This window comes from Lissotriton vulgaris, chromosome 8 (genome assembly GCF_964263255.1).
Source record: "Lissotriton vulgaris chromosome 8, aLisVul1.2, whole genome shotgun sequence".
NCBI lineage: Eukaryota > Metazoa > Chordata > Amphibia > Caudata > Salamandridae > Lissotriton > Lissotriton vulgaris.
In genome coordinates, this window is record NC_141696.1 from 694,329,902 (window position 1) to 694,355,535 (window position 25,634).

The following is a 25,634-nucleotide window of genomic DNA, read 5'->3' on the forward strand; positions in this document are numbered from 1 at the left end:
ATTTGCTGTAAGAGGGGGAGCAGGAAGTGAGGTTGAGCGCGCGCTGGCGAAAGCAGCCTGCTTCTTTCAATTCCGATGCCAGATGCCAGCTTCGCGCTTGAATGCCTCACATGCACTGGCCATAAACCGCATTCCAAAGGTCTTTGGCAGCATTTTCTGGTGCCCCTTACTAAATATCTTGCCAACATGCATTGCTAAAGCAATGCCTGAGGCTCGACCTAATGTAATGTAACTGGTGCTCATGTAAAGTGCTCCAATACCTTCGGGTTGAGTAAGGGCTATATAAATCTGCTAAAATAAAATATATATAAATATGCAAATAGTTAGATTTGGAACTGCATATATGAAACTTGTTAGCATGCTCAGTCTTTCTTGTGTACCTTTGTGACAATATATATGAAACTTGTTTGCGTGCTTAGTGTATGTTGTGTACCCAACGGTACTTACCTGGTTCTTTGGTAAAGCGCTCTTACACCTTTGGGTAAAGGTCGTGCTATATGAAACTGCATTAAATAAATAAAATGCACGAGCACCAGTTATATTACACAAGGTGACCTTAATTTTTTGTAGGTACTCGGAGATAAAGTTATTTGCTCAGAATCACAGGATGTTGTTCCAACGCCGAGACTCGAACCTGGTCCGCTCTGGCGGCGGCTCTGGCCATTACGCCACATACTCCCCCCCCCCCCCCCCCACCCCCCACATCCCACACCACTCCCCCCACCCCCCTCCGGCCTCTGCAGGCGTCGAGCAACAAAAAATGGAATCTGTGGCCAAATGCACGCACCAAAAGCGCTGCTGAGCGCTTCCATCTGGTGCACTGCAGCCAAGGGGTTCCCTGTTTCGAGATTAATTTACGTCTGTCTACAGTAGTAAAAGCTAAAACATAGCGATAGAGGTGCACGTGCTAGAGTATCAAAAATATTTATCCTCTAATTGAAATCTTAAATACGCATATTGACGACCATAGAGTGGCTGGAGCGGTAATTTCCGGAGCTCGGAGGATAATCACTTCCTTATTGGGCGGGTGCTTTCTATCTTTTAGCCAATCACATGCTTTGTGGAAAGTATAGCCACCCGGCATTGTAGTGTGGTGCCTGTTCTATCGACTCAATAGTCGTAAAATGAGCTTGTGCTGTTTACAGATTTGATTTACCTTATACTCGGCTGAACTCAAAAGCAGAGGTAAGACGGCTTGATTTCCTTTACAGGAAGCAGCGGTTCCAATCTTGTTTTGTGCAGTGATGGTTGGTAATACATTTTGATGGCAAACGCTTTTCGTCCTGTGCTGGCGGTAATATTTTGCTACGCAGTCATCTATTCTATGGTTCCCGTCTATCTTTCTTCCTTCCTTCTCTTGCTTACCGTATTTTATTCATAATCTGTTAATTATTACTGGATTTTCTTTTCGTAGCTTCCTTTGGTATAGTTCCTGGGTGCATGCATGGAAAAGGTCTGATGTCTATTTTCTTTTCTTTATTACACTTCTTAATCTGCAGTCTGTGTCCTGCGTGCCGAGTGAACTAGTCTAAAATAAGCGAGGGTCCTGGTCATGAGGACTTTGTAAATGATGCAGGTGGTTTTGAAGATGGTGTGGTCCTGCAAAGTGAGCAATTTGGGTTTCATCAGGATTGGCTGACATGATCATATCACTTCAGCCTTTGATGAGGCGTGCTGCAACTTGTGGGGTGCCAGTGCTTGGCCAATGGTACGCAATGGAGTAGGGCAGTACCACCACCCAGATGCAAAAGTACGAGGGCTTGAAAAGCAGTTCTGTAGTCGCTTTCTGGAAGATACGTTTTGGCTTTATTTAGAACAGAGATATGATACTAAGGGCCAGATATATCAAGGCTTTTACCGGTCCCAAATGGCGCGATTCGCAGAATCGCCCGTTTGCCAACAGTAAAAAGCCATTTGGGATGTGTCATCCCAAAAGGCATTCGCAAAATAGGTAATCGGCAAAAATTACGATTACCTATTCTGTGAAGGCAGTTAGGAAATCACAATTTGTGCTTCCCTAAATGCAATGCAAGAAGCATTCTCAGAATGTGGTACAAAAGGGGGTGGTGATGGACGGAGCATCTGAATCAATCAAACACTCACACCCAGTCAAAAGATCTGGGTTTAATCCATCACCGTTCTTTAGCCCACTCTGCCACCCCAGTTCAGACATGGCCATATGCAAATCAGTCTGACCCTGTGCCTCATGGGAACAGTCCAGCCCGAACTGCCAAGCCATGTCTTCCCTGGACCGGAAACAAGCTTCCGCGGACCGGTTTCTGGCATTCCAGCCGTCTTCAGCCCGGCTTGCTTGAATCCAGTGGCAAAGTGAGCAAGGGACTCACGTCTGATCATACCCTGCCACACTTATGGCGGCCAAAAGCGGTACAAAAGGGGGGTGGTGATGGACGGAGCATCTGCAATATGCAAATCAGTCTGACCCTGTGCCTTGCGTATAGCCATGTCTGAACTGGGGTGGCAGAGTGGGCTAAAGAACGTGATGGATTAAGCCCAGATCGTTTGACTGGGTGTGAGTGTTTGATTGATTCAGATGCTCCGTCCATCACCACCCCCTTTTGTACCGCATTCTCAGAATGCAACTTTGCATTAAGAAATCGCAAACTATCACCAACTTCAAGTTGGTGGTAATTTGCAATCTTTAGAAAAATCCACAAATTTGCATTTTTCCAAGTGCCATGTGGGGCATACACATGACCAAAGGGGATGTGTGTGCCCCACGTGTGCACACATGACATCAGGGTGGCCTTTTGGCCCCCTATCACCCTTGAAATTGCATTCTCAATTTGTGATTACCAATTTGGTAATTGCGCATTGCGAATGCCTTCCTATTCATTTCTATGGGCCTAGGAATGAATGGGAAGGCATTCCATAATAGCGGATTGCAATTTGCGATTCGCTATTAAGGAATATGTAGGAATCCCCATTTCTTTTGAGAAACCTACATACATTGCATTTTGCAATTTTATAATAGCGAATCGGTAAAATTCGCAATTATAGAATCACCAAATGCAATGTTGATACATCTGTCCTTAAACCGTCTTTGTTTTTTTGGCAACGTGTTGTTCCAGAGTGAGGTTGGTGTCTAAGGTGAATCCATGTGATTTGCAATTTTTGGGGAATTTGGAATTTAAAGGCATCACAGTTCATGTCATGGAGACAAGTTTGTACTTGCTAACTTTTATATAATAGGAATTATGTCTTGGTTGGACTGAGCTAAGGGTCTAGGTCTGAGTGGTGTGGAAGCACAGTTTGAGGTGTTCTGAAGGAGAGTAGACTTTCATGTAGAGCTGTGTACCATTGGCATATTGGTGAATCTTGTTTTCGTTATCTGTGAGTACAGCACCAACAGGCTCCATGTATAATTTGTATGTGACAGAAGACAGTATGGAACCCTAGGAGACTCCACAAGTGAAAGGAATTTGTTGTGACCTGGATGTGCCTATGTTAGCAAGGTTGGGTAGGTAGGAGGAGAACCAGTGAAGGGCAATGCTGGTGAATCTCATTTGAGGCACCATGCTGGATACGAAAGTGGGGTGGTCGACTGTATCTAAAGCAGCTGAGAGGTCTAGCAATATCAAGAGGCAGAGGTAATCTTCATCTGTGGTCAAGAGAGCATAGTCTATGATGTGTATGGTAGCCGTTTCTGTGCTGCCGTGTGATCTGAACCCAGACTGGTAGTCCTACTGGAGATGGTTAGCATTGATGTAGTGTTGTAGTTGAACATAGACTTCTTTTTCAGTGATTTTGTCTGTAGACAAGTTATGGTCCGATAGCTGGAGAGGTCCTCTGGGTGTAATGTAGGTTTCTTTAAGACAGGGAGGATCTGGCCTGTCTTCCGAGAAAATGTCTTGATTGTGGGAGGCATTGATAATAGTAAGTAGGCGTAAGAGAGCATCTCCAGAGAGAGCTTTAATAAAGAAAGATAATAAGTCATCTTCATAAAAAGTGACTTTGATGGAGTTGAGTATGCTGGTGAGATCTGGGAGAGTTGGGGCTTTGAAGACTGAACTTTTCTGGAAAGTGGTGAGTGTACAAATTCAAATAGGCTTGGTGTCTCTGATGTGCTATCATTTCACCCTTATTTTTTCACTGAAGAAGGTTGCTGGAATTGCATTTTCCTATGGAATGAGGAACCGTTAAGTCCAGCAGGGGTTGATGTAGTGCTCCCTTTGTTGGATTCAGTGAAGGTGTTTGTATAGTGCTTTGCCTCGGCTGATGTTATGAGCTGTCTGCTTGTTGAGTGGAGGGATTTGGTTTCAAGAGGTCCTCGGGAGCTCTGTTTTTTCCATTTTCTTTATTGTCAGCAAGCTCTTTAGAGTACCAGGCTTTCACTTGCACAAGCTTGTTGTAATTGGGATGTGGACAGTAACATAGCTTTCTAAAACTGTTGAAGTTGTTTAGAAAAGTGATGTCTGACATGGATTTGATGGTGAGAGAGGAGTTCAAGTATTCGGTTTGCTAAGGAGAAGTCTGTAAAGGACCTGGGAGTTTTGTCTTCTCTTTTCTATTTGCCTTGGTTAGTTGATAGGAGGCTAAGTATGAAGATAAAGATGGCAAAGTAGTTGGTCCACTCTGGGGGTATGGTTTGAGGATGTGACCTTTGGAGTGTTCGTTTTGTGATGTGCTGTATCATGATAAGTGTATTGATGTGGTTGAAGAGTGAGGCGCTTTTTGAGGCTGTGTTGTCTGAGAGGTTGAAGACAGTGACGTGGACATGTTGTAACAAACGCAGTGTAAATACAAAAAAACTTTTTAAAATTCAAAATGTTTTTCTTAACATTAGTATATGTTTGTGTAGTGCAATATGCTACACGTTTAAGCAATATTCTAATGTAAGTTTCTTCTCACATAGCTGCTAGGTTTCTTGTTTGCTACATGTGACCTTTCCATATTTTCGGTGTACATGTGCGTGACATTTTAGTTTATTGTGCAAGAAATTGAATTATTGATTTATTTGGGTGACTACCCTCCTCATGATTTAATCACCACCCATGTCAGGGTTACTTACTAAATAAACTTGAGCTCTGCCCCTTGATAGCAATGGCAAATAGCAGACCGGCGTAATTTAAGGCAATATATAAAGTATTGATGTAGTACCAAAACAGTAGTTAAGACAAAATGCAAAACAATAACCATCCCAAAGCAAATTAGAAACAGCCAATGTCTTTGAGCCATTTTGTACAGCAGTGTGACTGTTCAGTATAGCTTAAACTTTGTGAAGAAAAAGATAGGTCCAACCCCTAGCCTCTTTAGCCCGTGGGGATCCCATTCCCCGGGCCGTACATAGATGTTAAAAGAGGAGGGGAAGATGTGGGTTCCCCTCCCCCCCGAACCTTGTAAGGCCATGGGGACCCCATCCCTGTTTGTTCTTAGTTAAAGGGTAGGGGGCTATATGGCCCCCTCCCCAAGCCTTGTTAGGCCCTGGGGACCCCAATCCCCAGGGCCATTTCTAAAAATAAATGGGGGAGGCGCCGCGTGTCCCCCTTTCCCTGAGCTGTTATAGGTCCTAGGACCCATCCCCAGGGGCCACTTTTTAAATAAAGGGAAAGTGGACTGCACGGCTCCCTCCGCAAGGCTTCTTAGGCCCCATCCCCCAGGGCCACTGCTAAAAATATTGGGGCGGGGGTTCATGCGGGCCCCCTCACCGTGACGTTACATACCCCATCCCCTGGAGCCATTCATTTAATAAAGGGCTGAGGGCTGTTCAGCCCCCTTTCCCCAAGCCTCTGTTTAGTCCCTGGGACCCAATCCTGCATGGCCGTACATGGATCTAAAAACAAAAGGAGAGGGTATTGTGCTGTTTCCCCGAGCCTCTTCTGGCCCTGGAGACTCCATCCACCACAGGCTGTGTATTTTTAATTTTTTTAAAGGAAGGCGACCCCATCCCCTGGGCCCGTTTGATTTTCCGGGAGAGGCGGGCGTGACCAAGCCGCCCATCCCATACCCCCCCCCCCCCACCCCTCCCTCCCCCCGGGCCGGTTTCAGACCCAGGAACTCCATCTTCTGGAACCTTGGGTGATTTTTATTTTTTGAGGGGGGGGGTAAAGGGGCACCCCCCCCCCCCCCCCCCCCCCCCTCGGGTAGATTTCGAGGAAGGATGGCACGCAGACCCCGGCCCCGGCGGCCCCATCCTCTGGAGCCCTGAAACTTATGAAGTGGGACAGGCATCAAAAAAATCATAGAAATTTTACTTGACCTGCATGTCTAGTTTCCAAAATAATATACTCAACCTGTTTGTAATGCCTGTGGCCCATAAACTAGTTTCAAGTGCATTGGAATTGGAATTAAAACAGCATGCTTCTTCTCTTTGCTAAAATACACTTCAGGAAGCTCCCAACAGCAAAGAAAACATGGTTATTGAGTTGCTGCAGAAAATACCAAACCGCTTTGCACTTGGAAAATTTGTGTCTGTGCAAAAGAGGTATTAAAAATGTCCTGGTAAATGAAGATAAAACTGACAAAAAAAGACAAAATGTAAAATGGTTTGACTCGAATGGTTATCACAAGGGCAGATAGTAATAGATTCCGAAGAATACTGACCCAAAGGAAAGCATACCAACCACCGAAACAACCCCATTCTGAATCTAGTCAATAAATTCCTTTCGTGCACATTATTTACATATAGTAAATACGGGGCACTATAGTGAGGTACTTGTATAAGGCAATAATTCCTGACAGTGGGTTTGGCTTCTTCGGACAGTTCCCTAGACGATTCTTTGTTTTCGAAAGCCCACCAAAACCCTCTGTCGATCCCCTTTGCCAATTAGATCTGGATGCTCAAACAAAGAAGAGTAACCAAGTTCCCTACGGCCGGTTTTAATGTATTGGAGCCAGGGGATACAAAGACCACGAGTACAGCTTAAACAGTCTCTAATAATTGCCAGATTAAAAACAGCCTCTTCATTTGTCCAGATAGAACACCAGGTAGCTAGAGGTGCAGCATTTATGGTATCTTGGACATACTCGAGACATAGCTTCAAATGGAGAGGAAAATGCGGCGAGGAAGGGGGCACTCCTAAAGCTCTAGGGCAAAATCTATTCTCCTCCAGCTGCATAGCAAAAACGTCACTGCAACCACAGATCCACATACCATATGTTAAAATCGGAATACATTTGCAAATCTCTGAAATTGGGGCTATGGGTTTTTTGCCTATGGACATAGCAAGTGAATAAGTAGTGCCAACTGCACGTGTGAATCTTATTATTCTATTATTTATGCAGGTATGCCATGTACAGCTTTATTCAAAATCCAGGCCACAGTACGAGAAGGAACTAACCCTTTCCAGCTTTTTAACCTCTATATTCAGGCTACAGGACTTAGTATTTGTGGGGCCACAAATCATGACGAAAGTTTTCTTATAGTTTGGCTCCGGCCCAAAGTCCTTCATACAGTTGGCATAGCTGGAAATTCGTTTTTTTAGGCAGATCGCAGTCCTTGCCATAAGGACTGCGTCATCCGCATAAAGAAGTGCTGGCACAGCTTTTTTCTCAACTTGTGGCACGTCAGCCCCAGCCGTAACTAGAGTTTTCTCCAAATCGTTAATATAAAGGAAAAATAAGATTGGGGCGAGAACACACCCTTGACGCACCCCGCGCTTAATGCTAAACTGTTCTGAGTATTCGCCATCCATACCTTACTGAGGCAGAAAGATCGTGATGGAGAAGCCTCAGTAAGGAGACCAGACCTGCATTGACACCCATGTTTACTAAAATGTCCCACAGCTTAGAGCGTGAGACATAGTCGAAAGCGCTGGTCAAATCCATAAATGCTAGATGAGTAGAGGTGCCCTTCGCATATTTATATTTAGCCAGGATGAGGTGCAGATTAAGGCACTGTTCGATCGTACCTAGGCCCTTCCTAAACCCGTACTGGGTTGGAACTAGGATATGGTTAGCATTTATCCAGTCCAGGAGGAGGTCTAGCACAACTCTCCCAATTACTTTGGCCGAGGAGTCCAAAAGAGATATTGGTCGATAACATCTGGGATCGTGCACATCACCTTTTTTGAAAACAGGCACTATCACAGATGTATGCCAGGATTTTGGAACACCCTAGCTGCAAACTGAATTAAATACCGTGGTAAGTACCGGGGACCAGAATGCTGGGTCTTCCTTAAACAAATCCAGAGGAATTCCATCTAGGTCGGCGCCTTCTTTCCTTTACTGTTGACAATTGCTTTCCAGACTTCCCCTTCATAAAAAACAAGATTTTGGCAGGTTAAATTCAACAATGATGGGGCATCCTTTACAGCAAAGTCAACGGAGTAAAGGCCAGCGTAATGAGTTACCCAAGACTCAGGAGGTATGTGGACAGTTACTTTGTCGGCTGGTAGGCTGGGAGATAGAACTGACCGTACAGCCTTCCAAAAGGCCTGAGGATCTTTTGAGAGACAAGAGCCAACCACTAAGTCCCACTTCTCCTCCTTCAATGCTAGTTTTCTTTCTTTTGTGGAAAGCTTATACATCTTCCTGCTTTCCCTGATCATAGGCTGGTCTCTGGAATTTGTTTTAGAGCCCTGCATAGGGTATTATTAGCCTCTCTACAAGCCTTGTCAAACCAGGAGTGAACCCGATTACAGGACTGGGAAATAGGTTTAGAAAGTAGATGTTTAACTTTATTTAGCAGGGTTGCAAACCCTTGTAAAATGCGATACGGCTCGCATGGGAAACAATTGCAACCTAACACCAGTGAAGAACTGATCGGGATTACCTGTGACATAATACTATTCATGTTTGCTGTGGGCCAAACCACCCTACGCCTGGTATCTTTAGTGGATAGTGCCAGGGTGAATACAGGCTTAGGCTTCTATTCCCTATAAGGTAACACTATCTTGGCAGAGATAGGATTGTGATGACTATATGGCTGAATAAATACATAACTAAAGCATGAAGTGGTAGCACACCGTCATTTGTAATGAGAAGATTTTACTTTGAAATGGCCACAAACTTTCCCACTGACATGCAGCTTTACTGATAAAACTTCATAATGTACAAACAATAATGTTTGGAAATAGAGTTTCTGCAAATATGTGTCATTTGCACATCACCAAGTAAAGTGTTCTGGTTTCATTTGCTCCTAGTTAACTCTTTGTTTCCATCACACTTCTTAATTACACAAAAATTGCTTTTGTAATTCCTGATATATTTGTAATATTAATTTACAGACTATTGATTTAAATGTTGTGTTAGAGAAAAATAACTGACATCTTCAGACAGCTCACTTGACAGAAACCCCTAGCTCTAGTAAAAGAGAGAAAAATAAACCTAAATTTCCAAGCAGCAATTACTTGAAGACAAACTGACATTTGACCTCTTTACTCGAACAGACAGCAGGTGTGTCAAGATAAAAACAAGATTTAATGGCATCTTTATTGCTCATTCACTTACTGAATGAAAGAACACCTGTTCCTTGCTAGCCTAAGTTTACTCGCCAGATGGGACTAGTAGGTTCTAGAAATAGCTCAACCTGTTAAAATTGTACTTGCAATTGCGAGTAAGCAAGTAGATTTTTTTGAGGCCTGTGGGTGCCCCAGTTCGCCCCAAGGCCCCAGCCAGTTTCTGGCATGCAGCGGGATCGACTTTGCTCTGGCCTTCAGGGAGCAGCTACTAATGCTGCTCCCTCAGTGCAGTAGAAACATTTTGATCACAGCAGGCATGGAAACAGATCAAAAGTCTGCTTCCAGAGGGCGGGAGCATTTTCGAAGCTTTTGACCAGTGGGTGCGGACATGGTGTTTGTTTCCATTTGGCAGGAAATTCAGAAATGCTCCCGCCAAGTGAGAGCGTTTCCCTGACGGTTCTGCTGCGGGCAGGAAACCTACTAAATCTCAGAAATGGGCTCCCCACGACATACCTGGCGAGCTGGCCCCAGGGGTGGATTCCGCAGGGCCTCTGGAGGGTCGTGCATGGGGGCCGTATGGTCCCACCCCTATATAAATGAATTTCTGCCCTGGGGTAAACTCCCTAGGGCCTCTGTACGCTTGGAGGGGGGGGGGGGGCGGCACTGCCCCCTCTCCATGTAAACTATTTTCAGCCTGTGGGCGGGCTCTGTGGTGCCTCGACAGGATGGGGTGGGGGCATGCAGACCCTCTCCCCTTTATGAACACGGTCCTGGGGGTGGGCTCCCCCAGAGCATGAGGTTACGAAATGCAGCCCTGTCGCCATTGTTTTTCCGATCTCGCGGCATTGCAGCATTTTTTGCCGCTTTAGATTTTTTTGGGTTGCTCCCAGTGGGGGTGGATCTCCCTCATGCGGGCCGGGGGTTCAGGGTATCCCTACCTTGGCCGCTCAATTTCTTCTTCTTCTTTTTTTTTTTTTTTTTTTTATTCTTTTTTACTTCATGATAGGAGACTAAATCCGGAGTCCTGTAATGACTGCCAGCAACATTTTTCTCATGTTGCTGGCAGCCAATCAGAGCTCTCACTCCCAAGGCAGTCTGACTCACGCGGGGCGGGATGACCCAAAGGAAATAAGGCTCCATGGGCCATTCAGAGCGCTCTATTTTTAAACTGGTGCTCCCACAAGAGCCTTCAAAAAGCCAACCGCCTAGATATACAATAGTCTTGTTCTTTAATTTCTCAAAAACAACTGAGCGGATTTGCACCAAATCACATGAAGCACAATCTGCGACCAAGATTTAGCTTCCTGACAAAATTGGTGTAATTCTGTTCAGCAATTTTGCCTGTAGCCTTGTCTAAAGAAGTCAATGGAAAATGCATGGGGGGTTTGTATTTTGAGACACCCCTCTTTTCTCACCCCACTTGATGGATCACCCGAAATGTTCTGGGAAGGAGCTGTTGTCGATGAACTTTTTTTTGGGAAGGGTTTTTGAAGATTCATCAAACAGGGTTAAAGTTATTAGCACATCAAAAGTGGTCTTTTTGGGGAAAAGCAGACCTAACTATATACCTACCTAGTGTTTTCACTGAAAAAAACAAAGGTTACAGGGACGTTTTAGTTCGGCTCAGATTTCACTTGTATACAACCAGTGGCATTCAGCAGTTATAGTTACCGGAGCTATAACTTTACCTTATGCAACCTCAATGCATCACTCCTGAAATAATCACTGAAATCACTGATGTCATCTCAAATGATGTCACTGATGACATCATCAAGTGAGTGTAAGTGTTTTAAAAGTTTATGGGTGTTAAACATATATACTAACCTATTACAAAAGTTACATTTGTATACTAGGTGCACTGCTACTGAGTGATACTACTTCTAACATATATTGAGTGAGTGGCCGTGTGACTGTATGTATCCTTGTTTGTATGGGTGTATTAGTGGCGGTATAGGTGTATAAGTCAGTGTGTGAGTAGCTGTATGGGTGAGTGAGATGCTGAATGAGTGGCGGTATTGGTTAGTGCATGTGTGTGTCAATGGCTGTATGGGTGAGTGTGTGCCTGTGTGAGTGGTTCTATGGGTGGGTAAGTGGGTGGGTAAGTGGCTGTATGGGCGAGTGAGTGGGTTTTTTGTTAAGTGAGTTGGTTGTGTTTGAGTGGCTGTATTGGGAGTAAGTTTGGGTGAGTGGATGTGTTGGGAGGCTGTGTAGGTGAGTAAGTGGGTATATACATGGTTGTGTGGATATTTGTATGGGTTAGTGAGTGGCTGTGTTGGAAGGCTGTATAGGTAAGTAAGTGGGTGTGTGAGTGACTGTGTAGGTAAATAAGTGGGTGTTTGATTAGCTGTATGGGTGAGTGTGTGGCTATGTGAGTGGCTGTACGGGTAAGTGACTGGTTCTATGAGTGAGTGGATGGTTGTGTGAGTGGCTGTACAAGTGAGTGAGTGGGGGTGTGAGTGCCTCTATGGGGGAGTGTGTGTGTGTGAGTAAGGGTATGGGTCTGTGAATGTAGGGTGAGTGGTTGTCTGGGTGTGGACTTATGAGAAGTTGTTTGGGTTGTGATGGAGCCAATCAGGGCACAGTACACGCAGCGACCATGCACCTCTTATGCCGGAAATCTGGACGCATTACCCACTGTCCCACATTGTGTCCACGCAAGGTCGAGGCCCACCTTTATTTGGTATTGGGGACCATTTATTCATGACTCCACAGACAAGGCCCACATTCCTTTACCAAACTAGGATCTCTGGATGTACTTATATTGTACCTAAATGGGATTGGGCTCAGCAGGAAAGGCCAGTGAAACTGACCTACTTGAGCCATGTAGGTGGAAATACAAAATACATCCAGAGGGGTGTTGGCGATGTCCCCCCTTGAAATCTGTTAATGTGATGAAGGAGTTCTCCTTTTAAAAGTCTGAGGCGTTATTAAGAGAGAATACATACAATTTGGGTCCCTTTCTGTGTGGTACAGATTAGAAAGTAGATGCTTAGGATTGGTGGCTGAAAGTAATTTTCCCATTGCCCAAAAGGTAGTGGGCTCGGCAGGCAGGGCTGGGAAAATCAACCTACTTGAACCACGTACACAGAAATACAAAAATACATCCCGAGGGGGTGTAGGGGATGTACCCCTTGAAATCTGTTAATGTGATGAATGATCTGTCCTTGCAAATGTCTGAGGCATGATATGAGAGAATACATAGAATTTACACTGTCTGATGCCACAAGACATTCATTGTGAAATGTCTTTAGGAAGCAGTCGGTAAATGCTTATGGGCAGCAGTGGGGGGGGGGGGGTATAGTATATCCATTAATACCCTTATCCAAATCGCATTCCAGGCCCTAATGGTCTTCTATATGTGCATGGTGGGGTGTGGGTGTGCCAACCAATGACTAGAACTGGATGTGCGCTGAACCATCCTTCTCTTAACTTCTATGCAAAATGTGCCTGTGCGAATAGATAGTATAGCTCTGGATCAGGAGACTCGAAACAACTCTGTTCGAAGGGTGGGATATTTACCTGCCCAAGCTGATCTTATAAGTTGGGTGCGCACTGTGCGAAGGAAGTAATTTATGAGCAGAAGATGTGTCCACACAGAGGTATATTAATTTTGGGAGTATTACCATCTTTATAAGGCCTGTCTGGGACACAAGTGATGATGGGGGCAACAACCAACGTGTCATTTTGGTTAGTGATTTTGGAGCTGACCACCCCATAGTTCTCCCTCATGACTTTTTCCATATGCCTGTTGACCCAGGTGCCCATATTTTTAATGGAGTCATAATATCAAGTCAGTGGCTAATCTGGCTTGCCCTGTGTGACGTTGTTGGTGAGTAGCAATAGCTGTCATTCATCCCAGTGTATGGAGATTCCCGAAAGGGACTCACATTTTATATACTGCCTCAAATCATGCTGATGGTTCCTGAGAGCCAGTGTTAGGTCGTCAGTGCATTATGATATTGATATGTGTCTAATAGTTTAACTTAACGCATGCTCTGAGTAGAGCTGGTAGAGTTTGTCAGCAGTTTGATTTAATGATTCAAAGAGGAGTGGAGAGAGAGGGCACCTCTGTCTCGTACCACGGGATATTACTATGACGGACGAGAAGGCACCATTGATACGGACCCGGGCCATTGAGAGCTACAAAGCATCTCAATCCAGGCCACTAAAGACAGGGTCAGGTCAGTTCTCTGAAGAATCATTGAGAGGTATCCCCCCCCCCCCCCCTTCCAGGGAGTCCAAGGCTTTTGAGGCATCCAGAAAAACAGAATAAAACCTCATTGATCAGGTCTAACCAAATCTGGCATGATAGGCATTAGGTGATTGGCAATTAATTTGACTGATATTTTACTATTACAATTCAGCAGCTACAGAGGATGGTAAGACTCTCGTCTGTCTGTCGGTTTCTCAGGCTTGATCAAAGTTATCAAAACTGTTTCAGCTAATGATGGGGGAAGATTGTGCCACATTATCCTCCTTGTAAAGTCCAGCTAGTACGAGGTCATAATGTCTGCATTTAGTTTATAAAACACAGACGGAAAGCCATCTGATCCTGGTGTCCTGTTAGTAGAAAGCTCTCCTATGACAATTTTGATCTCATCTAGGGTACTTGGTAAAGTAAGAAAGAGGTGCTGAGAATTGCTCAGTCAGCTGAGCGCAGTATCCTACCCTGCTCTCTGAAGAGAATATCTCATTCCCAATAATGTGTATAAGTTTTCAAGTATCTAAAGGAGGTATTAAGAATTTTGGGAGTGTCTTGTTGGAGGGTCTCAGTTATATATCTTCCACCGCCAGCATACCATTTTTACCCCATGCTCATTTATTGAGCAGGGCCAAGGATCTACCAAGTCTGTCTCCCTTTCCATACACTCTAACCTGATCATATTTGCCTTGGAATTTACATTTCCTCTCTCCCTCTTCAGAGAACTCTGTGAGTTTACTTCAAACTGCTCACGCACTGGATATCCACCCCCATCCTCCCGATCCCTTTCCAGGTCCAGCAGGTTGGGCTCCAGACTGAGAAAGTGTGCCTGCCAGACTTCCTGGTACTGTTTTCTTTAGATACGCGTACGCCTTTAATCGTAGCCTTTGAAGACCTCACACACCACACTCCAGACATTAACCAGCCTGATATTCACATGGAAATAGTCCTGAATCGCAGTTCACGACTCATTATTGAAGGCCCCATTCATCAGGGATCACACACCAGCTTTCTCCTAGTGCAGTCCATCTCGTATTCGAGAAGCAAATAAGTACGGGTGAATGAGCAGATAGAGGACAGGTCAAGTGTAAAAAATGTTAACCCATGTCCCACGTCACATGATATCAGCCAGAAGTCCAGACTCGACCACATATTATCCACCGCTGAGTAGAAAGCATCCTCCTGAGACTGTTGATGTTTATGATTCCATATATCTAGCAAATTATGTTCTGCCATAATGTCTCTCGGGTGACTAGCAGCTGCTGATCTAGGCTGTGCTGCAGGCCAAGAACAGAGAAATCAGCATAATCCTGCTGCTCCAGCTTGCCTGTGTCGAGCAGTAACCTCTAGGGGAGAGGCTATATTTGTGGGGTAGGGGATAACAGTCTCCCTCTGGTGCTGTGATATTTCAGAATCTGGAGCACCCCATCCAGAGAACCAGGGGCCTAGTCCAAGGCCACCAATAAAGACTGAGAACCATTCGGACCCCAGGGTGAGCAGCTGTGCTGGTCTTCTTGGGGCAGAGTATTAAGAAGTTATGATGCCTACTGTAGATTATGAATGATGTGTTCTTTCCCATGATGAATGATCTTTAGATGGGCTCGTTGTATTTTATATTGGCCTGGAGCATTTTTTGTTTAACATTGGTGAACTTGCATCTTGCCTCCTGGTGCTAGTGAAATCCTGGAACAAGATGATGTTTCCTCAAAATTCACCTTATGTTTATCCTGGGCCAGCAACAGTGCTGTAACTCTGTCTCGAAAATTGAGAAGGTGTATGATGATGGAATGAGCTAGGGCTCTTGGAGGTGGACACACCGCCAAGGATTGTTGTGCCCTCTCCACTGTCAAGAAGTGTGATAATGCCTCAAAGCCAAAGACTGTAAGGAGAAGCCGCTCCACGTATTCCTCCATCTTTCCAGTGTTAGCGGATACAGGCACGCGCAACATATGAATATTGTTCCGATGAGATCTCGCATACAAGACCTCATTCTTTGCAACACTAACGTGTTTGAAGCCTGGCCGGGCTACATCAGCTGCTGTAATTCTCTACTCCGCCTCCAGCAACCTGCTGTCATGCTCCAACCTATGGAAAATTCTGTCCATCTGTGTATTAATAACACTTTCTCAAATGGTAAAGGGCCACAGGCCCACTTCATGAGAAATGTAGTTCCCTGCTGTTGGCATGACAGCTCTGTGCCCTGATCACAAGTATAGGCCTTTGACTTGCCCTTGGGTCGCAGTGGCCCACCTTCCTTCGGGTAACATACGGGGCACCTACAATGTAAAAACACAAGCAACTCGCACAATTCAATGACGCTATTAAAACAAAACAATCCAGAGCGAACAGGCGGCATAACACAAAGTCACAGAGAGAGTCTGCGCTTACACAGCCGCCTTAGTTTGACTGTCACTTTGTCTTTTGGTATGTGCGTGGGTGCTTGTATGTATGTATGTCTGTCTGTCTGTGCCTCCGTGTGAAAATGGAAGACTGGGATTTGGTTGGTCTGATTGAGTGCTCTGTGAAGACTCCTTCCAGTGTGTGCCTCTGTATGAACTGGACAATAACTAAACCTATAGACTTTAACTGTAATGAGGTTTGGCCGCTTCACACGGCTTACATCGGAGTGTATTTGAATTTGGGACATTTAACTGTTGAAAAATTATATTAAAAAAATTAATATACAGAAAAGCGCATTTAATTTTTGTAAATGAAATCAGTAACTGTTATTTTAAATTTCTCCGCGGCACTACTGATTAAGAGACCATGAATGTGAAAGTGTTTTCAGAAAAGTGTAAGACTGAGAAATAACGAAGACTCGTCTTTAGTGGCCGTTCCAACAAAATAGCTGTTCTACTGACTGTCGCAAATTAGCATTTCAGAAGAGAATATTACAGACTTCAGGGATATGAAGAGTTTGGGTAGCTGGACTGAAATATTCCAATAGAAAAAATATGATGGAACCCAAAGATTCAAGTCATAGACCATGACTGATAGTAGTATGAAGATAAGAATTACTAATGCTGATCTTGCCAAAGTGTAATATTTTTAACGTTGTGCTATATTTTGTTTCTAGCTGCATGGTGTATAACTAAAGGAGGCAGTAAAATATGGTAAGTATATCTAAATCATTTATGTAAATTGTATCTTGAAAAGCTGCAGTTTTAAAAGTATTTAAAAAACTGTGTCTGTTTATTTTCTGCAATTCCTCAATATATTTGTCTTTATACCTGGTTCGAAAATGCAGCTGTCTCTTGTTATCAATTTGTTAAAATATACACAGTGAACTTTGTCTAACGTCCAAGGAGCTTTACTCACTCATAATACTGTTGGCTGTTTGCTGTATCGTTTCACCTCCTATGAAGTGCTTTGGATTACAATGCTTAAAGGGCTTGTTAGACCCGGGATCCCTTGTTGACTTTTGGATTGGCTGAGGTAGGTACCTTAGGCCAAATAGGGACCCGCGTTTTCACGTCAGGGAAAGGAAGGACACCTGAGATAGCCCCGTTCACCCCCTTGGTAGCTTGGCATGAGTAGCCAGTCTTATCTTCAAGGCAAATGTGTAAAATGTTTGCAACCACGCTCACAGCAACCCAATGATGACACCACAAATGGACTCCACACGAATTTTTATAGAAACAGGTATACATTTTATATAAAAAGATATATGATAAGACCACACAATATAAATTCAGCATGAGTATGTGTAATATTCCTCCTGGCTGGCTATTAAGTCAGTCAGCCCATGTAAGTTCTGGTGATATTAATGAGAACTTCTAAACAAATGTATGACGTTACTTAGCAGACCATAATTACGTATGACTTTAGTGCGATGTTTTTACATCGCAAGAACCATTACTTCGCAATTTTATAATTCACATGCCATTACTACTACGCAAATACATTGACAATCAAAAAACTATGCTCTTTCTCCGCTTTATTTTAATACGCATACCTTTTTAATTAATTCCCAATAAGGAGGGAATCCGTATAGATCTATGATAAAAGCCAGGGGCGAGAGCTTTGAGCACGTGCACAGAGGGCACTTTCCTGCAGCGCCAACAGTGCATACGGTCACCGTTTCCCACACTCCAGGTCCGGTCTCAGTGATCTGCAGGTGCAGCTCTGCCAGATCTACAGCACTTCCACCATTAACACTTCCTTGTTTGGGGGGGGGATCCAGACAGAAGCTATGAGGACAACAAACTAGAGACACCCGTCTTTCATAACGCTTAGAAAAAGGAAGCGTGTGGCGTGAAGCGCTTCATACCGTAGTTACAGAGTTCTGGGATCGCAGAGGATGGAGATATTATTTATACACAGAGGAGGGTTCCACAAGCGCTCCTGGAGCTTTGAAAAATATTATTTTGTATTCTTCTCCAGTCACACAGCGCCTACAGAGTCGATCAACAAAGCTCTCTTTGTACGAACAGAGAGTCCTCTCCCCACTACCCTACACTACACACACACAAACACAACACAGCATTACTCTAAACCCTAATTTACTACCCCCTGCACTACCCTCCCTCTGCCCCCAGTCCTGTCCCTACATTCTTACTCTACCCTTCACGACCTCAACACTACCCTAAACACAAATACACTACTCAACATAACCCTAAAACCTAAAAGTCTACCCCCTTCACCACCCTAAAAGACACACACCCCCTACTTACATGTCTCCCCTCGTGGTCCCTCTCTTCACATTCAAGCGTGCGTCCTCTCTTCTTATGCTTCCTGTTGTCAGATTCGCATCATACGGAAGCACCTTAAATAAACGCAACAAAGTAGATAGCCTTCGAATAAACTTATTTGCAAAGTAACGGTAGCATGTGTACTAACAGCATGCTAAGTAAAAAATGTGCAGAAACGGTAATGCGCAGTTCCAGCCGCGGAGTAAGGGTAGAATACCCTTCTAAACATTCCACTGTAGTCCTAATACAAAGTTATGCAGTTCGTAATGCTAGAATCAGGCACTTTGCAATGGAAAAGTAATGCAATGCGTAACGCAACAATCGAGCACTGTACAATGTACAAATAGTGCAATGCGTAACGCAACAATCTGGCACTTTGCAATGTAGAAATAATGCAGTGCGTAACGCAACAACCAGGTACTTTGTTATGCAGAAATAATGCAATGCATAATACACTAATCAGGTAGTTCGTTATGCAGGAATAATGCAATGCATAATACACTAATCAGCTACTCCGTTATGCAGCAATAATGCATTGTGTAATACGATAAACAGGTACTCAGTTATGCGGAAACAAAGTAATGCGTAATACACTCCACCACCGATCACGGTGCCTTAGGCGGTCTCTCCGCCACTTGTGCTGACTCACAGTTAGCCTCTGTCAACAGTTGCCCCCAACACGGGGATGGTATGACAATAAGTGCAGCTCCGCACTCCGGACCCGGTACTGCCACTTCTTTGGCCAGTATAGTCCGCGATACGAGCCAAAGCAGAGGCTTGTGCTGCAGGAATGAGAGCGAGGCCGAGAGCGTCTCCCTCCGAGCCCGCCCCCGCGCCAGGCGTCGACACACGTTACCTGGGGTGTGCAACCTCCCTCTCCTCTCCTCTTCTAGCGACTTGGGCCTCCAAAACAATCTTTGTGAATTGGCAAAGGCGGGCTCGGCCCGGCAGCTCAGCTCCTCCGGGGTTGCTGGTCTGGGCCGCTACTGCTACGAAGATCTCAGGCTGCCACAGGGCACACACACAAACAGCGTCGCTGAGACTCCCTTGAGCTTCGGGTGCACGTTCACCGGCCACTCCTCACGAAGGTCTCAGGCTGCACAAAGAACACTCACACAGCGTCGCTGTGACTCACTTTAACTCCGGGTGCCCAATAACAAGGCAACCCTCACAAAGGTTTCAGGCTGCACCTCGTACACAGCGTCGCTGAGACTCACTTGGATTCCGGGTGTGCACGATAGCAAGGCAATCCTCACGAAGGGTTCAGGCTGCAAAAAGCACCCGCACACAGCGTCGCTGAGACTCTCCTGGAAACTTTTGTGTTCCTGAGTTTCCGCACCACGGAGCCAGCTCACCTCGGGCCCCTGGGGATAAGTTACTTCAGGACACAGCACAGCAAAGTTCTTTCAAGCAGGGGGACACAGCACACAGCAAAGTCCCTTCATCCTTTCCTTGGTTAAAACAGCAAACTGCAGGCCAGCCCAAGAACACACAGCAAGGGTCAGTCCTTTTCTTCAGTCTCTTCAGTTGTTTCTTCCTTGGCAACGGTTCCTTTTGACCATGAAGTAGCTCTAGTCTTGTTCAGTTTTGATCAAGCCATTCTCCAAAGTTCAGGGGCTTCAGCTCTTATAGTTATACCCCTCAATGGCTTTGAAGTCTTTGTGTTCAGGGGGGCACTGACCCCTGTTCAAACCAGGTGCCTCCCTGCCAGTGACACCTTCTTCCTTTGATTATTGGGGGGGTCTAGATTCTCAATCACTCAGCAGGAGATGGGACAATTGTTTTATAGCAGCAACCCAGGCCTCCTCACCTCTAGGGGCTACTCCTCCCCCTACTCTCCAGATACAGGCCAGCCTTTTGCTGTCTCACCTCCTCCCCTGGGTCAAGACATTCCCCAGATCCTATCTCTTTCAAATCCAGACAGTCAACCCACAACCAGGCACACACACACAAATGTTAGAGCACAAAAACCCACCCACTTCTAAAAGAGTGGCTTCTAAACACACAATGCAAAAACCACCTACATAAAAAGATGTGTTATTACATTGTGAGCTCAGGCACACTAAACTTCACCTCTCCATCTTAAGCCTTTGGGAAGATAGGCTGGAAAACATATTGTGCAGCCTCCCCATTCTATCCTATGGGCAAGATGGCCTTTCAACAATGAAAAACGAAATGGAGATTATTTCACTGTCAGGACATGGTACACACCTTAGTACATGTCCTACCTTTCACAAGCACTGCACCCTTTCCAGTGGGGTACCCTGGACCTACCATAGGGGTGTCTGATGTGCATAGAGAGGGAAGGGTAATGTCTGGCAAGTGGGTGCACTTGTCAGAACAACAGGGCAATTTAACAAACTGCGCGCAGGCACTGCAATGGCAGGCCTGAGTCCCCTTTTTAAGGCTGCTGGTGTGGGTGGCACAAGTAGTGCTGCAGGCCCACTAGTTGCAAAAATCACAGTTGATGGACAGAATGTAGAACAATGTCATACATTCACCCCAGTACAAGGATCTGGGCCTAAATCCATCGTTGTTTTGCACTCCACACCACCCTGGGCTATATGCAAATCAGCTCTGACCCTGTGCCTAATGGGAACAGTCCAGTCCGAACTACCAAGCCATGTCTTTCCCAGACCGGAATCAAGCATCCAAGGACCGGTTTCTAGCTATCAGCCTTCACCAGCCTGGATAGCTTGACTCTAGTGGTGTGGAGAGCCTGGGACTCACGTCTGTGCAGGCCCACTAGTAGCATTTGCATTGCCAGTTCTGGCACACCTAGTGCACTTTACTAGGGACTTTACTGGTAAGGCAAACATACCAATCATGGACAACCAATTACCATTATACTTTATACAGGGAGCACTTGCACTTTGACACTGATCAGCAGTCGCATAGGGCACAAAGCACCTAAGTTGGCAATACCATGTCAGAAAAAGGTCTAGGGGGACAGCAAAAGGTTTAGAGAACTTTAGCCAAAAAGAGCCAAGTCCTGCAGGGCTACTTTACATCTGAAAAATCAGACCTATTACCTAACATATACATAGACCGGGCTTTGAGTCTTCCCCTTTTAACCATCTGCTTTCTTTGAAGTGCCTCTCTCAGCCATTTACTTTTGACTTTAAAAAGCATGTCTTGACTCCTTAGCCCAGAGACGACTTCTTCTCTCACTTAATGCAATTGAGGTGTTTATTTCCGCCTCCACATCAGTTCTTGCAAGAAGCTGCAAGAAGGACTACTACACAAATAATAAGCCTCCGATTCAGTATGCCTTTTTGGATTTAATGAGTGTATGTTGCATGGATTAGCACATTACATCCAGGCCTAATGTCTTTGCCATTGCCCGTTTTATGTTTTCTTTCACTGTTGTAGGCTTTTTATATATTTTATTTTGCCAGGTTGTGTGTAAAGCTGACCCTAAGATGGTCCCCATTACCATCTCTGTTGTCACTTGAACTACCATTTCTACCACCATCTATATGAACTAACATGACTTTTCGCACCACTGCCTCTGCCATTCCCATTATAATAACCAATATTACTACCAACACAACGACCAGCAACATTCTTACAACCATCACCATTGCCCCATTACGTAACACAATATGCTATATGTATTTGTAAAGGGAACGTTTGCCCAAAATGGTAACTTTGTGTTGAGTTGATTATTGGTACCAAATGTAACGGTGCGCCCTTTATCAACATCTGAAGGATCAAAGTGTGAATCACCTGCCGGTCATTGTGTGCCAGCAATTCTGTGTCCAGAGTTGAGGTTAAACACAGATCTCTGATGTGGGTGCCCTAGTCCACTGAGCCACCAGACCTGGTCTCACCATTATTACACCCACCAATATTATGTCCACAGTTTCCCCTACCCACCACCATTGCTCAGAAAACCAGTAGGGATGTATTTAATGTGCTACTATATGCAAATATAAACATAAACAAATGTTTGCATGCTCATTGAAGCTAGATCTATAGACGTTGCCTGTTTTTAAGACTCCATCGAGGATGAACATGACTATTCTCCACAGCACACTCCCAGACCAACAACTACTCATAACATTCAAAAGATCACTGTAAACCAGATCTGTCGGCATAAAATAAGCTTTGTGTAAACACTCGTTTGAGAGTACCAAGACCATGGCCTTAAAGTCTGTGCATGTGAAGGCGGCACTCTACAGTTACTGTTCTTTCTTCTCCACCTTCCGTCAATTTTGGTCCTCCCTCCTTTCCCATTGCGTCCACTGTGTTTGTCTCTCGTCTCCTTCTGGGTAGTTGGGAAAATGTTTATTTAGAAACCGCATAAGTCGTAACATACCACCTGAAAGAAAGGAACTCGCCCAGCAAATCTGACTCAGTACACCCAATACAGTGTAATGTCTACGCACTCTAACACAGCAAATGGGCATGGCAGTAGTACCAAGTGACAGGCGATCACCTCATTTGTTCGTGTAGCTGTGAGCCATTTCAAATTGGTCTGCATGAGAAGCAAAACAAAGTTTTTCTCAAATTTGTACTCTCAAGGGGGAAGGATTCCAGTCCAAATACTCTGCTTTTCACTGAACTTCTATTTCATTTCACTCATGCTAACTGAAACAAATGTTAATTTAATCTGTTAGTGTAGTGTAAAAACAAAAGTACCCTCGTATGTTTTGGGTAGTTTCATAATTGTTCTGTATGCTCTAATGCCCCAAAAGCCATTTGCACTTAAAGTCCAATTCCAGCATGTTTTCTGTTTAGGGAACTGTTAAATTGCATTCATTTTTAGGTCTCGCCTGGAAATCGCATCCGAAGGATGCGTCCAGGCTGGAGACTTATAGCGAGCTGACACGGGGGAATGACTGACAAGAAACTGTCACGCGCTTCTCCCCGGCTGGATTCAGCTGCTTGCACGCGCACCAACATTCACGTATGCGCACATCACAGCCACACGCATACACAGCACTCACGCATGCGCACATACACACGCATACACAGGCACACCCCCGTCGCCGCCGCCGCACCTACACGCATACACAGAGACCCCTCCACACACACCAGCCCCTCTCCTCCCGGCTCCACTCACCGGTGTCTGGCGGGCGCTCCCCGGGTCTCCAGGCTCCTTCCCTTCCTCGGCAGCTGCAGGCTCTCAACATTCACACATGCGCACATCACAGCCACACGCATACACAGCACTCACGCATGCGCACATACACACACATACACAGGCACACCCCCCGTCGCCGCACCTACACGCATACACAGAGACCCCTCCACACACACCAGCCCCTCTCCTCCCGGCTCCACTCACCGGTGTCTGGCGGGCGCTCCCCGGGTCTCCAGGCACCTTCCCTTCCTCCGCAGCTGCAGGCTCTCCCCACATCAAGGGGGCCCGCTGCTAGACAGAAGGCTTCTCTGTGGCCGGGCGGTGGTAGCGCTCGGCGGGGCTCTCTCTCCACATGGGAGCCCCGCCTCCTCAGTGCGCCCGCTTCGCCCCGCGGTCTTCACCCGGTCCCCCATTCGGGACCGGGACTTAAAGGGAAACAGTATCCAGGGCTCCTTCCTGGTCACGGGAGCCCCGGGGCCTTAATGCTCACGCCACTTCCGGCCGGGCGGTGGTAGCGCTCGGCGGAGCTCTCTCTCCACATGAGAGCCCCGCCTCCTCAGTGCGCCCGCTTCGCCCCGCGGGTCTTCACCCGGTCCCCCATCTCGGGACCGGGACTTAAAGGGAAACAGTATCCAGGGCTCCTTCCTGGTCACGGGAGCCCCGGGGCCGCAATGCTCACGCCACTTCCTGCTGCCGGCTCCTTTTCCTGGTTGCACGTCTGGTCCCGGGCCACAGCCAATCAGAGTGCGGCCCGGGAATGACGTCACAGAGGTGTCCCGCAGTACCGCTCCCGGCCTGCCTGACTTCTCAATTACTTTATTCAGGTTATTTTTTTATTTTAACTAACTTTGGCCAAAGCTCTTGTCAGTGTAGGCGCCCACGCCTGCTGACTTTCACCTTCTGAATAGTTAAGGTTCCGCCCGACGCCTCTCACGGGTTCCCTGGAGATGAGTTACGGCAGGCCACCGCCTGACGTAGGAGGCATGACGTCCTTGAAGGAGGACAATCTTACCTACAGGACGTCGCCCGAAACACTTCGAAGAGTTTTCGAGAAGTATGGACGAGTAGGCGACGTCTATATCCCCCGCGACCGGTGAATGCAGAGTGACAGTAAGTGCAGAGTGAGTGACAGTGAGTGCGGAGTGACAGTGAGTGCGGAGTGACAGTGAGTGCGGAGTGACAGTGAGTGCGGAGTGACAGTGAGTGCGGAGTGACAGTGAGTGCGGAGTGACAGTGAGTGCAGAGTGACAGTGAGTGCAGAGTGACAGTGAGTGCAGAGTGACAGTGAATGCAGAGTGACAGTAAGTGCAGAGTGAGTGACAGTGAGTGCGGAGTGACAGTGAGTGCGGAGTGACAGTGAGTGCAGAGTGACAGTGAGTGCAGAGTGACAGTGAGTGCAGAGTGACAGTGAGTGCAGAGTGACAGTGAGTGCAGAGTGACAGTGAGTGCAGAGTGACAGTGAGTGCAAAGTGACAGTGAGTGCAGAGTGACAGTGAGTGCAGAGTGAGTGCAGAGTGACAGTGAGTGCAGAGTGACAGTGAGTGCAGAGTGACAGTGAGTGCAAAGTGACAGTGAGTGCAGAGTGACAGTGAGTGCAGAGTGAGTGCAGAGTGACAGTGAGTGCAGAGTGACAGTGAGTGCAGAGTGCGTGCAGAATGACAGTGCGTGCAGAATGACAGTGCGTGCAGAGTGACAGTGCGTGCAGAGTGACAGTGAGTGCGTGCAGAGTGACAGTAAGTGCAGAGTGCGTGCAGTGTGACAGTGCGTGCAGAGTGCGTGCAGAGTGCGTGCAGAGTGCGTGCAGAGTGCGTGCAGAGTGAGTGCAGAGTGACAGTGAGTGCAGAGTGACAGTGAGTGCAGAGTGACAGTGAGTGCAGAGTGACAGTGAGTGCAGAGTGACAGTGAGTGCAGAGTGACAGTGAGTGCAGAGTGACAGTGAGTGCAGAGTGACAGTGCGTGCAGAGTGACAGTGCGTGCAGAGTGACAGTGCGTGCAGAGTGACAGTGCGTGCAGAGTGACAGTGCGTGCAGAGTGACAGTGAGTGCAGAGTGACAGTGAGTGCAGAGTGACAGTGAGTGCAGAGTGAGTGCAGTGACAGTGAGTGCAGAGTGACAGTGAGTGCAGAGTGACAGTGATTGCAGAGTGCGTGCAGAATGACAGTGAGTGCAGAGTGCGTGCAGAGTGGCAGTGAGTGCAGAGTGCGTGCAGAGTAACAGTGAGTGCAGAGTGCGTGCAGTGACAGTGAGTGCAGGTGACAGTGAGTGCAGATTGACAGTGAGTGCAGAGTGACAGTG

The 25,634-nt window shown here is 46.2% G+C and overlaps 1 protein-coding gene across 1 annotated transcript in view; it reads left to right on the forward strand.

Moving 5' to 3' along the window:
- The first annotated feature begins 1,047 nt into the window (after nt 1-1,047).
- Nucleotides 1,048-25,634, forward strand: part of LOC147697888 (gem-associated protein 8-like) — a 130,418-nt gene continuing 105,831 nt past the window's right edge. The window contains exons 1-2 of the mRNA XM_086934556.1: nt 1,048-1,185; nt 16,637-16,673. Of these exons, the coding sequence (XP_086790682.1) occupies nt 16,671-16,673 (3 nt within the window). The 5' untranslated portion in view covers nt 1,048-1,185; nt 16,637-16,670. The remainder of the gene's footprint in view (nt 1,186-16,636; nt 16,674-25,634) is intronic.